Consider the following 13642-nt stretch of genomic DNA (forward strand, 5'->3'; position numbering starts at 1 on the left):
TCTCTTCATTTGCCTCCTCTTCCTCCCTTTTCTTCTGCTTTTCCTCCTTTTCTTCTTCTCCATCTTCTCATTTGTTGGGAGACCAGGACACTAACTTGGTACCTGATGCTTTGTTCACCAAGTTAGCCAAAACCCACCAACTGAGTCATGTCTCTAATCCCTGCCTCTCTTCTTTTTAAATAAAGCAACCTGGGTTGGGACTGTAGTTTACTACATCCACATTGTAAGGCACTTGCTCAGTATGCAAGACCTAATCACTCCTTTCCCTTAGTCAACAATAGTGCAATGACTAGAAAAATAAAGAATACTGGGATAAGGGCAGAGGTTTCAGATGAAAACACAAATTAAAGGCAAAATTATTTTAAAATATTAGGTAGGTTTAGGCTGTACATATTATGGCAGCCCAAACCCTACGGGTCACTGTCCTGAGGCACATGATGCTTGTGGCAGTAGTTTACCTCTTGAGATCCCTGGAAAGCATATTCAGATACACCTAGGTTAAAACATGCAAAGGAATCCTTGGATATTTTCTTCTGAATGTGTTGAAGATCCTGCTAGCCCACTTCCCATGGGGTTCCTTTTCAAAGCAGCCTTGAGTTTACAGGTGCCTGTCTGCAATGGCACTGTGTAGTAGACAACACCTGGTCCTCAGGCCATCCCACCTCCATGTCCACCTCTGCCACTTTAGCATTGAGCAAGTCCTCTAGTTTCTCATGGGTCTGTTTCCTCTGTGATAGACCAGGAATTATGATGATGTCATAGGTCACCATAAAGACAAGAGGAGTGACACATGGAAACAGCAGCTGGGACCCATCAAGCACTCCATCATTTGCTCTTTGGGCATGTTTTCTCTTTCTAGACTGGTCCCAGGACTGGACTCTTGGTCAGGTTGCAACAGATGTCTCTGACTTACTATGAAGATTCCTGGCACCCCCGGCCAGTGGCTAGGGGTAGGGGGATGGGAGTGGCTGTGGATGCTCACCTGCAAGTGAAGCATCTGTCTTCTTCCCTCTCCAGGTGCCCTCTCTAATCCTGAGCTCTTCATCTATGGGGCAGAAGCTTACGAAGCCTTCAAGAAGAACTCGCTGACCAGTGATATCTCAGAGGAGCAGAAAAAGGTGCAAGAAGCTGATCTGGTGATATTTCAGGTTTGTTTTCCTCTAATAAATTAGATTCACCTTACAAAGTCTTCATATTGTGCTCTGCACTCCTAGAAGTGGTATCAGGTGGTTTTTTTTTCTTCTTGTTAGTACATGTGAACACTTACTCGCAACAACACTAGTTAGAACACTTACCTAAACAGATCCTTATAGCCATTATGCCTCAAAACCCCTAGGAATGAAGGATTTTCCACCGAGCAGAGGTCCAAGAAGCACCTGAGCCAATGCAACTCTTGTTGTTTTCATTCTCCTTCAGTTCCCACCCAGGCATGCTAGCCACTTGTGAACCATATTTCTCTGCCCAAGTGCTTATTGAGATAATGCAGGCTAAAGGCAAGTTGAGCCTTTTGTTTGTAGTTGCTATACTCATGCATACACATCCCACTACCTTCTATGTCATTGTCCTGAGACCGTGAAGTCACTGCAGAAAGTGCAGATTCTGTAGACCAGCCTGTGAGAGGGACTTACCACCACCCCTCATAAGAGCTACTGGCTGGGATATAATTGCAGAAGGACCTGGAAGCCTGGCATTAAGTAAACATGTGCTTCTGGGGAATCACTGAGTTGGCAAAAATCCAAGTCAAACTAGAAAGAAATGGAGTTTGTCACACAGATTCTGGTCATTTGCATCCCTGGACCAGGGACCAGATCCAGGGACCTTGGACCCACAGCTGGGACATTTCTCTCCCTGTACTTTGGCTCTAAACTTTTGTTGCTCCCTAGTCCCCTAAGTCAGAATTTCCAAGAAAGATATCTGATAGGTCCCAATTGTTAACAATTCACCCAGGCAAGGACAGGGCCAGTTCTCTTCCACACATTTCATGTCCCCTTAACTGGCTGTATCCTAAGGATCACTGCCTCCAAACCCCCGTCCACTTTTCACCTCATTTCTGCTTGTCTGGGGGCCAGTCAGGGGTTCTTACTGTGTGAACAGCAACCCAGACCACTGTCAACTCCTCTCCATGCCACCCACACTATGCCCTACCTACCCAGTGGCCACTTTAAAGGACAATGGGATCCACTCTTAATCAAAAAGATTAAAACACAAAGCCTGAGACAAGCCACATTTGTTTGTGCTTGCTGTCCCCTCTGTACAGTTCCCGCTGTACTGGTTCAGTGTGCCTGCTATCCTGAAGGGCTGGATGGACAGGGTGCTGTGCCAGGGATTTGCCTTCGACATCCCAGGATTCTATGATTCCGGTTTCCTCAAGGTATGTGCCCTGGGAATAAGGATTGCTAGAGACTGAGTGGGCTCAACCACCAAGTTATAGTTCTAGTTTGAGTAAATATTGATTGAGCACTTGCCAATGTATATAGCACTCTGTGCTGTCTATAGATGTTTAGAAAAAGCATTGTTTCTGAACTCTTGGAACATTTTTATCTAGTAGACAAACACAGCCATCCTAACCACACACATAGCAAAGGAGGGATGGGACTGGATGTTCGGGGAGATGGAATGGGACTCTAATGTAGCCAACTTAAAATTGGAAACATGGTGTCAGCCCTGACCAGCCTTGTCTTACATGAGTTTACTGACTGAGCTCTGCACACCCACCTGTGAATCAACAAAACAACAAAGCACCTAGGTTGCTGAGAGGAATGCATGGGTCCTGGTGGTGCACTTGCTAAAAGAATTTCCCACTGACACATTTAATATCAATTTTTAACATGATTCTAGTTAAGTGTAGAAGAGAGAAAAAGAAGTATTCACTTTTTAATACACTGATTTAGAAATTTGGTGTCTTCTATCAGTGGTTCTGAGGCATTGGTAGCATCTCTTAGTGTTGAAGCAGGGTGAATAAACTAGGGCATGTTTTTCTTTTCTAGTGAGCTGCTTCTTTGGAATTTCTGGATCAATTCAAGAAAATGTTCTGCATGTTATATATCTAGTCTGATGTACTTATCCATATCATTACAGACAAAAACACAGACCGCATTTTGTAGCTCTGTAATTTTTGAATACAGAAGTAATTTTCTTCTTTCCTAACTTTGACATTGTAGCTATAATGTTTTCATTTTGATTTTTTTTCCAAATCCTTTGGGTCTAATTCTGTAGCCTACCTGTAGCACTGCATTAAAATGTCTGCATCATTTTAGTTATCCGGTTAACTTTAAAACTGTTGTAAAAGTGTAAACCAGCCCACAACAGTTTTTTTCTGTGCATGTTAAAGAACTTATTGTTCAGTTTTCATAATTATTGTGTAAGGAAGGCTGATGAAAATGTTCTATGCTGTCTTGGACCATGTTAATTACACTTACAATGTATTTGGTTCCACATCACAATGATTTGTCCCCAACGACTTATCCTTTCTAGGAACATTTTTTGTTGTTGCAGTTTCCCTTTGCATTGTATTGCTTGAACAACTGTAATTTGAATCAGATCTGAAAGAGGTCCAGAATAAAATTTTTTAATATCAAAATATATTTCCCACCTACATAAAGGGTTCGTCCATGCTTGCCTCCTTGTGGGATGCAGTTGTCACCTGTGGGAAGGTTACAGGTGACCTCAGATTTCCTCCTGTGCATAAGAAACATTTGTGCTTGTATCCTAACAGCACTACGATCATCTCTAGCATCCATTCAAACACATTTGATCTCATCTCTGCAGGATAAACTAGCCCTCCTTTCCTTTACCACTGGAAGTACAGCGGAGATGTGCACGAAAGCTGGGGTCCATGGAGATTTTCGGCACTTCCTGTGGCCACTCCAGGTACTACAACCCCTCCCCTCTCCCCAACTTCCCATGTAAAGTGAGACTTGCTAAACCTACTCCCTTCCACCCCCTTCTCTATTTGCATCAGGGAAGGTTGATGCTTCATCTCTTGATTCTTTTCTTTGCTAGTACTAGGAAGGCTGGCTAATGAGAAAACATAATTATAGTGGTTGGTACCATTTGGTCCAAAACTAAGCCACATCTGGCTAGCCTGCAGCCTGCCTTATGGGGAAGGAAATGGCCCTGCAGTTCCTCTACATGGTATATATGTGTAAGGGTAAGGCCTAGTAGAAAGTGCAGAGCTGTGCACACACATACAGTGCTCCGTGAAGCCTGGCCAAGAGGCACCTAAGCCCTATATTCTGAATGGTTTCATGCTGGCTTTGTGCTTCATGCCCAGGATATCCTAAGCTTTTCTCCTATCCTATCTGCCATAGGCCCCCCCTTTCTTTTTTTAATTTATTGTGGGACATGGGGCTTGAACTCTGGCCTGGGTACTGTCCCTGAGCTCTGCAGCTCAAGGCTAGCCCCTAGGCCACAGCCTCACTTCCTATTTTCTTGTGGTTATTGAAGATAAGAGTCTCATGTTCTTTAGTACCTGGGCTGACTTTGAACTGTGATCCTCAGATCTCAGCCTCCTGAGTAGTTAGGATTACAGGCGTGAACCACCTGCCCTGCTTAGGCCCTCCCACTTCTTACCTCCTGATCACCAGGGTGAACACCCAGAGGAGCTGAGGAGTGCCCATCTGCCCTGGGAAGGCAGTGGATAGAGGGAGTTCAAGCTAGCTGGGGCAGAGCCGAAGGCAGGGTTGTAAGAAGCAGGGTCCAGGGCATGGACTTGAAGTAGACCCATAAATTTCAATGGGGTATCAACAAGCTGCCCTTCCAGGAAATAAGGGATGCCTGGTGGAGGAGCACACATATTTAAGAGTTTATAGCTTGCTTCAAAAAGTGTAGACATTGTAGGGGGTCAGTGTGCCTCCATGGAATGTTCGTGTTGAATTCCATCCCACCACACATACTAGGAATTACCTTTCTTTAAATTTAGGTTACATGTTTCTGTGGGGGTATTGGCATTGTTGTACTTATCAGCTCCTTATGTTAGTGAACTTAGCTCTGTTGTCTTCAAAACTTGAAGGTCTTTTCCTTCCTTCTTTCCTTTCCTTCCTGCCTTTTTGCTGGGGCTTAAATTCAGGGCCTGTCTGCTGTCCTTTAGCAGTATGTGAACCCTCAAATCAAGTTCCTGAGTTACGAGGATTACAGGTGTATGCCACCAGTGATAATTTTCTTTAGATAATACACGTGTATTTTTTAGTTCATTCGGTCTTTATTGTTTAAGGAGGGTTTTTTTTTTATCATTTTCTGTCTTCTGAAAGTTCTTTTTTACTTGTGAAGGTTCTTAGTCTGTGTGAAAAGAATATTAATTTTGAAACTATTTACTGATTTCTTCTACCAACTATAATTGGCTTTGTAAAGCTAATTTCCAGTAGTACAGCCATGTCATATGAGAACAAGTAATGCAAAAGTAGCATGTGGCATTCTGCCTAATGGAGTAGGCCAAGACCGGGGTTATGGTTTTAAAGATGGTAATGCAGAAGACCAAGTGTAGTATTTCTGGGGGAAAATAGTCCTTTTTGGACTGTGTTTCCAGTTACTGATGCTTTGTTGAAGGAAATAATTATCAACTGTGAGCTTCTGTATAGGCCAACTACTCTTGTACATGTCATAGCCAACCAAGCCTGCATTCCTGCTTTCCTTTGTTTTAACCTTCCAGCCACATGGTGGTGGCTCATGCCCATAATCCTAACTACTCAGGAGACTGAGATCTGAGGATCATGGTTCAGATCTACCCAAAGCAAGAAAGTCTGAAACTATTATCTCTAATTAGCCACTAAAATAGCCAGAAGTAGCACTGTGGCTCAATTGGCAGAATGCTAACCATGAGAAAAGCTCAGGGTCAGGGCTCTGGTCCTGAGTCCAAGTCGCAGGACCAGTACAAACAAGAAAATTACCTTTTAGTCCACAAAAAATATTTGTTAGAAGCCATGTGTCAGTGGCTTATGCCTATAATGCTATCTACTCAGCAGGCTGAGATCTGAGAATTGTGGCTTAAAACCAGTCCAGTGAGGAAAGTGTAAGACTCTTACCTCTAATTAATGACCAAAAAGCTGGAAGTAGAGCTGTGGTTCAAGAAGTAAAGCACTAGATTTGGTCAAAAAAAAGCTCAGGAGCAGTACCTACATCCTGAATCTAAGCCCCAGGACTGCTACCAAAAAAATATATATGTTCATATATATTCAAATATTATTCAAATAGATATATTTCATGTTTCATAGATATATATTTTGTATATATATGAAAATTGAAGATGTTACCTTAATCTCTCTTCCAGAAATAATCACTTTGTGCATGTGTGTGTGTATAAGTGTGTCTGTGTGGTGTTGGTCCTGGAGCTTGAACTCAGAGCCTGGATATTGTTCCTGAGCTTTATGTTTCTCAAAGCTAGCATTCTGCCATTTGAGCCACAAAATTTCCTTCTCTGAACCACAATCCTCAGATCTCAGTTCCTTGAGTAGTTAGGATTATAAGGCTGGAACCACCAGCACCCAGCTGAAATGATCATTTTTAAATGATTTTCTTATAGCTCATATATTATGTCTATTCTCTTTTTATAAACACTATCACAAATGCTTGCTTCTAATATTTTTTTCATTTAGAAAATACCAGCAATCTTCCACAGTATCCTATAACTAGGATAACCTCATTCTAGAATGGTCCACAGTATGTGGTCACAGAATGTGCCCTTATTTTCTGGCCAGTCAAAACTGTAATGTTTAACATTGGAATTAGTAGCAAAGACTACAGATAAATCTCATCTGTACATTTCAGCATACCTTCCAGTTTCCTTCCCTGGATAGTGAAGCCCCAATTCTGTAGTTACAGAGAAGTTTTCAGTTATCTTGTAGCAGAAACGTTGGTTTATAGTTTTTCCTTGCCCTCTTTCTTTTGGTTTATAATTTTTTTGAAGGTTTGCTTCATACTAGTTCCCATCTCCTGATCATATAATTGAGTAGCCCATAAAATATATAGTTTCTGATCAATTCTTCCTTTTCTGTAGCATGGCATACTCCATTTCTGTGGATTTAAAGTCCTTGCCCCTCAGATCAGTTTTGCACCTGAGTTTTCATCACAAGAAGAAAGAAAATCAATGGTGGAATCATGGGCCCAGCGGCTCAAAGGCATTTGGAAGGAAGAGCCCATCAACTGTACTCCTCCTTGGTACTTTGGGGACTAACACTTTGCACCTGCGCACATTGTGTGAGTAGCACGCCAAGATACTCAGACATTTAAGCACAACATGGTGCCATATCCAAAAGAGCAAATCAAATAGAGATAATAATGCCCATGAATGAGTGTCTTTTATATAGCCAAGTCAGATATCTCAATAATCTGCTTGCTATACGATTTTCCAGAGCTATACCACTTTTTGTTTACCGATTATCTAATGGAGCCATGTGGAAACTTTTTCAAAGCAGTCTTCAGATTTTCATTCCAACACATCTTTATGCTTTTTTTCTGGGCCCTTCTTGGGAGGGGGTAGGGGGAGAAAAATGAAGTAATGTATCCACTACCTGACGAATGTAACTGTAACCCCTCTATACATTACACTGACAATGAAATATAAAATTTTAAAAAACTCCCAAGCATATTTTCATTGTATAGGTTTTTTGTTTTGTTTTTATTTTGGGTTTTTTTTGTGGCTCATGGGACTTGAATCCTCGGCCTGGATGCTGTCCCTGAGCTCTTCAGCTCAATGCTACCACCCTATGCCAAATAGCCCAGGAATGACATCAAGAAACTTGACCACAAAGACATGAATCTCTTAAGTGGGTAGCCCCCAAATTTGAGGAACATGTGTTCTGCTGAGAAACACAAGAGGTTTAAGAAGATGTAGGCAAATAATGCCAAGGCCTTGAGTGCCCACAGCTCAAGGCCATCAAGGACCCTGTGAAGTCCATAGCAGTTAATAACTGCAAGATCCCAGAGCACACTACCTGCAAGTTCCAAAGACTTTCCCTTATCACCCACCCCAAGCTTTGCAAGTGTGTTGGTACCTATATATTGGCCAGGCTCACCTGGCCAAAAACCAAGCCAAGGTGCAAATCAAGGCTGCAGTTCTAGCTCCCAAAGGTGCCTAGTTGGGCCCTCCCCGTCCCCATCTCCCCCCTCCCCCCCTCTGCTGTGAAGGGCCCACAATAAAGACCTTTGCCTGCCAGTGTGAGGATAGGTAGACTGGTCTGACTCCCTGGGTTACCATCTGATGTCCTCTGCTGTTTTGACTAATAAACTTGAGGCACGATCTGGGAAAAGAAATGGCTGCATCCCTAAAATCCATTTTTCTTAGCACAAAGGCCTCTTTGGACAGAAGTTAGTAGCAAAGAGGAAGGAACTGTATTGCTCAATATAAGAAAGTGGCAGGAGTTCAAGGGGAATTCTGATAGCTCAGCTGATGCCGTGTCCCCAGAGGAGAGAGAAGCTGACACGGGGCTCAAGATGGAAAACAGGCTCCAGAAAATGGCAGCAAGGTGAGCATGAGGCATGACTTGCAAACAGCTCAGTGGTGGGTGGTCTAGAAGCTTTAGGGAAACCTGCTCTGTCCCAGGAAGCCCTCCCACTAACCCATGTGTGCTCAGGTGACTTAGACTGCTCTTAAAGGGAAGCATTACTCTACTTTGATTTCACCAGCACAGGGCATGTTGCCTGAGACACTGTTAATTGGCCTGGTGCTATTGATAGCAAATGACAAGGAAGGCTGACCCTAGGTGGCCCTGTGACCAGGAGATTCCATTCTCAGAAATGGATTCTAGGAAACTATAGAGAAAATGAAAGTATTCTTTCTTTTGGGATAGTGTTGATTATAACAAAACATTCATGTGCCAGTGAGTGATATAAATTTATGTCTTAGTAGCTTATCTGATCTTCATGACAGTCCTGTGAACATGTTATCCCTACTTTAAACAGGTGAAATTAGCATAAGACTCTTGCCCCAGGATTGCAGCCAGGAGGATTTGAACCCAGAACGTGGCCATCCACTGTGCTGTTAAATAGTAGACATTATGGACAGTCATCCATGCCTTCTGATGGCAACTAGTTGGCCACGTGTTTTTCACAGAGATGACCAGTCTGCTGTATTCGGGGGTGGCACCTGACAGACCTCACGAATAATGGTGTTCTGTGGCCCAGTCCTAAAACGATTAAATTCAGGGAGCAATTGGCTCTACTGGAAAAAAGTGGTGCTCACTTTGGGACTTGAAGCTGCGTCAATGGAAGTCATTCAAGAGCCATGAGGTAGGTCAGCTTCCCAGCATGCAAAGCTTACCCAGCTTTGTAGAGAGACGACTGCTTAATGCTAACCCTTTGGACATACACATCCATCCTTCCCTAAAAGTGAGTCAGTTCAGTTATATGAAACAGTATATTGCCTTTCTTGTTTCAAGTCGTTTAGGTTGGGGTGATAAATTATAACCAAATAATTCAACAAAAAATGGCTGAAAATAAAGAAAAATTTAAATATAGTATTATCAGTTGTTTTTTCACAAAATGGGCTCAATATATTGTGAGGAAGAGGGAAAAAGAGGAAGAGGAAATAACTGCTATTGTAGTTTAGGGACAGAGACACAGATGCATAAAATACCAGGTCCAAGGAACTGATTCTGTAGTAAACTGATGGTATCTGTGTCCTGAACAAGTTCAGCAGCCTTGGTAGGCCTTACTTTCCCCATCTGTGATACAAAAGGAATATGGGCTGGGTATGATAGCACACACCTGTAATCCTAGCTTCTAGGAGGCTGAGATCTGAGGATCAAGGTTCAAAGCCAGCCTGGGCACAAAAGGACCTGAGACTCTTGTCTCCAATTAACCTCTAGAAAATGGGAAGTGGGGCTTAGCTCAAGGGTATGGCAGTAGCCTTGAGCTGAAGAGCTCAGGGATGGTGCCAGGCTGAATTCAAGCCCCATGACCCACAAAAAAAAAAAAAAAAAAAAAAAAAAAAAAAAAAAGACCATGTCCCACAAGATACTGCAGGGCGTCTGTGTGTCCTCAATCCTTCTACTCATGTTCTCTGCCCAGAGCGCCAGCAGGAAATCCTGGCTGGGGCTTCCCAAGTCCCAATGCTACTGCTGGTTGCAATTCTTCCTTTTTCTCAAGGGGGACTGATGTGTTAAAAATGTGATGTACTTGGTCATTTGGTTCAGGAAATCATTCCAAGGAGGAAGCTTGTCAAGAAAGACATCATGGATCAGTAATAGAAGGTATGACCTTAGGGCTGGTGTCTTCTAGAATGAGCTGAAAGTTTGTAATAAGGATTTGCAATTGCTTCCATTGGTAACACTTAGTCAAACCAAGGCAGTCTTTTCCAGGGCCTGTGCTCTGGACCACTTGGGATAAGGAACCAGGTAAGGGAAAATTGGAACAAAACTACACAAAGTTTTAGAAGATAATTCAAGGAATTTACAGAAAGATGCACAGTGAGAGGAAGAGAAAGCTGAGCTGTCTTCTCTCTGGCCTAGAGTTTTATAGATCTGGGATTGTTCTGCCAGGTGTCTACTTAAGGTTTAAACCCTAGTGGGACTTTGATTTCCTGCTCTATGCTAATTAAGATATTGCAGAAAGCCCCCCTACTGTAGCAAAACTTCTGTCAGATAAATCACATGGAATAGACCCTTAGTTATAAAGATCAAGAGAAAATAAAAATACCCAAGCATATCTTGCAAACCTTTTTCCAAAACAAAATTCATTGTTGACATCAGAATGGCATGCAAGTATGAATAATCAAGTAACCTTGATCTCCTGCTGACCAACAAACCTGGGAAAACAGGGAGACCATATTACAGCCGTGTGCTGGCAAAAGAAATAGGTAGGAAAATATACCTGCCTTCAAAAGGAGATAGGTTTTGCACTCATAAATTGATATATTAAATTGAATCTCCTTTATACAACTACTTGAAGATTTTTTTAAAGGAGAAGAAAAAGGAGACAGGTAAGCAAGCAATCTATTCAAATCTGGATAAAGTAAAAAAACTGCCCTGTACTATATAATGTTGGACTGACTTTTTCGCACCCATATCTATAAAGTCCATGAAAGAAAGAATTGAGGCCTCAAATAACAGCAATTCTTGGTACAGGAAAATATGAGAAATTCTTTTTGGAAGAAAAGATCATCTAATGCCTGCATGAATTGCTCTGATCAAGACAACTTTAAGAGAAAGGACTCAAAATTACTACGCACAAAAGAAACCAAGAGATCTCCCTCTTTTTTCTTTTAATGTTTAAAACAATTTTATATTTATGTCTTTTTTGTAGATAGTGTAGATTTTTGAACGGTCAGGGGAAGGGCAGAGAACAAGAGAAAAGAAGTGAAAACATGCAGCAGTAGAGCACACAGGACATTAATGGAAGTAAATTATACAACCTGTGGGTGGAGGTGGGACAGAGAGACTGGGAGAAAGTAAGGGAACAGAAAGGAAATGCACTCACTACCTCACTCACATAAATGTAATCCCTCTGTACATCACCTTTATAAATTTTTTAAAAGGAAACATGGGTACAAATATGCAAAAATAACTAGCAGAGGTCAACCTGGGCAGAAGCATAGGACTCTTAACAAACTAAAAGCAGAGGGATGGCCAGGAGTTTAGCCTAGTGGTAGAGTGCTTGCCTACCATGCACAAAGACCCAGGTTCAATTCCTTGGTACCACATACATAGAAAAGCCAGAAGTGGTACTGTGCTTCAAGTAGTAGAATGCTATCCTTGAGGAAGGCCCAAGGACAGTGCTCAGGCCCTGAGTTCAAGCCCCAGGACTGGGGGGGGGGGGGAAGAATGGTAATGTACCCACTACTAATGTGTGCTAATACTGGGGCTTCATGCTCTTCTTAGGCTTCTTTGTTCATAGCTAGCAATCTTAGCACTTGACACTTGCTTCCAGCCATTTTGCTAGTTAATTATAGACAGTCTCTGCCTAGGCTGGCTTTGAATCTTGATCCTCCAGTTCTGAGTTTCCTGAGTAGCTGTGATTATAGCAGTAAGCCAACTAGCAACTAATACTTCTAAATATAAGTCAACTATCTTCAGATTCCAGTGTACTCTAGTGTACCATGCATATACTTAAGTGTATCCATTTTCCATTGCTGTAACAAGATACCTTACCAAATAAGTTTTATTTTGGCTCACCTTTTTAGAGACCTCCTACAGTTTCCACTACTAACAGTTCACTCAGTTATGAACCTATCAACAACCAGGCGTGGTGGCTCACTCCTATAATCCTAGCTACTCAGGGGGACTGAGATCTGAGGATCGAGGTTCAAAGCCAGCCCCAGCACTAAAGAGCACGAGACTTATCTCCAATTAACCACTAGAAAACTGGAAGTGTTGCTGTGGCTCAAGGGGTAGGGCAGTAGCCTTGAGCTGAAGGGCTCAGGAACAACGCCCAGGCCCAGGGGTAGGGGGGAGCTTTGAGCTGAAAAGCTCAGGGACAGAGCCTAAGCCCAGGGTTCAAGCCCCACCACAACGACAAAAACATTAAATAAAATTAAATCCATTTTTGAGAACTTTCATGTTCTAATCACATCAAGGATCTACCTCTGAACATGGCTGTATAATATTCAAATAAGTCTATATAGAACATTTTGTGTAGAAACCATAACATTCAGTAAAGTACATCAAGAAATGGTGCTCACAACCTATTTCAGTCCAGGAATGTGACTGCTGTAGTCAGGAGTTTTTAAATTTGGAGTCTCCAGTGCTAGGGTGCTGAGACTGGGAGCCAGCTATGCATTTGCCATATGCTGGTGCTGAACTTTGGACAATAACTCATGCATATGCAAATGCTTTGAAATCTGAAAAAAATCCAGAACATTTCTGGTCTCAAGCTTTTTTTGCTAGTCCTGGGGACTGAACTCAGGGCCTGAGCACTGTCCTTAGGCTTTCCTCAAGGCCAGTGCTCTACAACTTGAGCCACAGCACCACTATCAGCTTTTCTATGTTTGGTACCAAGGAATGAAACCTCCATCTTCATGCATGCTAGGCAAGCACTATACCACTAGGCCAAACTCCTGGTCCCTGGTCCCAAACATTTTGGATAAGGGATACTCAATCTGTAGTAGTATTCCAGTTTCTTCCTCTTCAGGAAAGCATGCTGGAAATATGAATAATGTCCTGGTAAAAGAACCAGAGAGCTAGGATGAAGCCCCAGCTTGGCCTGCCTTTAGAACCCAAGTTTTTAACAATATTTTTATTCTTAATGACTTACGATTTGTTTCATTGTTCCTTCAGCACCCCCCTCTCGCTTTTTTTTTTTCTTTTTGCCAGTCCTGGGCTTGAGCTCAGGGCTTGGACTTTCTCAAGGCTAGAGCTCTACCACTTGAGCCTCAGCACCACTTCTGGCTTTTTTTCTATGTATGTGGTACCAAGGAATCAAACCCAGGTCTTTGTGCATGCTAGGCAAGCACTCTGTCGGGGTCCTTTGTCCCCAGTCCCTCTTGACTAGTAGGAGGAATGGAGAGAAACACCCCAACTATTCCAAGCTGTGAGAGGAGAGGGCCCACTGTCCTCCCACACTCAGTCTTCCTTCCCCAGAGCACGAACAGAGATGCCACGCAGCTTCATCAAGGCAGGAATCTCTCTCTCTCCCCTCTTATTGGGTGCGGGAGCCTATCAGCACAACAGGTGGGCAGGATAAAGAGGTCCACTTGTTTACCCCTAGTACAGTA

The 13642-nt window shown here is 42.7% G+C and overlaps 1 protein-coding gene across 5 annotated transcripts in view; it reads left to right on the top strand.

Moving 5' to 3' along the window:
• Nucleotides 1-7187, top strand: part of Nqo2 (N-ribosyldihydronicotinamide:quinone dehydrogenase 2) — a 20087-nt gene extending 12900 nt beyond the window's left edge. For all 5 annotated transcript variants that reach the window (XM_090356382.1, XM_090356383.1, XM_090356381.1 and 2 more), the window contains 4 exons: nucleotides 1018-1148; nucleotides 2258-2371; nucleotides 3769-3870; nucleotides 6992-7187. In XM_090356382.1, the coding sequence (XP_090212508.1) occupies nucleotides 1018-1148; nucleotides 2258-2371; nucleotides 3769-3870; nucleotides 6992-7168 (524 nt within the window). In that variant the 3' untranslated portion in view covers nucleotides 7169-7187. The remainder of the gene's footprint in view (nucleotides 1-1017; nucleotides 1149-2257; nucleotides 2372-3768; nucleotides 3871-6991) is intronic.
• The last annotated feature ends 6455 nt before the right edge of the window (nucleotides 7188-13642 follow it).

The sequence above is a fragment of the Megascapheus bottae genome, chromosome 22 (assembly GCF_031878675.1).
Source record: "Megascapheus bottae isolate mThoBot1 chromosome 22, mThoBot2.hap1, whole genome shotgun sequence".
Lineage (NCBI taxonomy): Eukaryota > Metazoa > Chordata > Mammalia > Rodentia > Geomyidae > Megascapheus > Megascapheus bottae.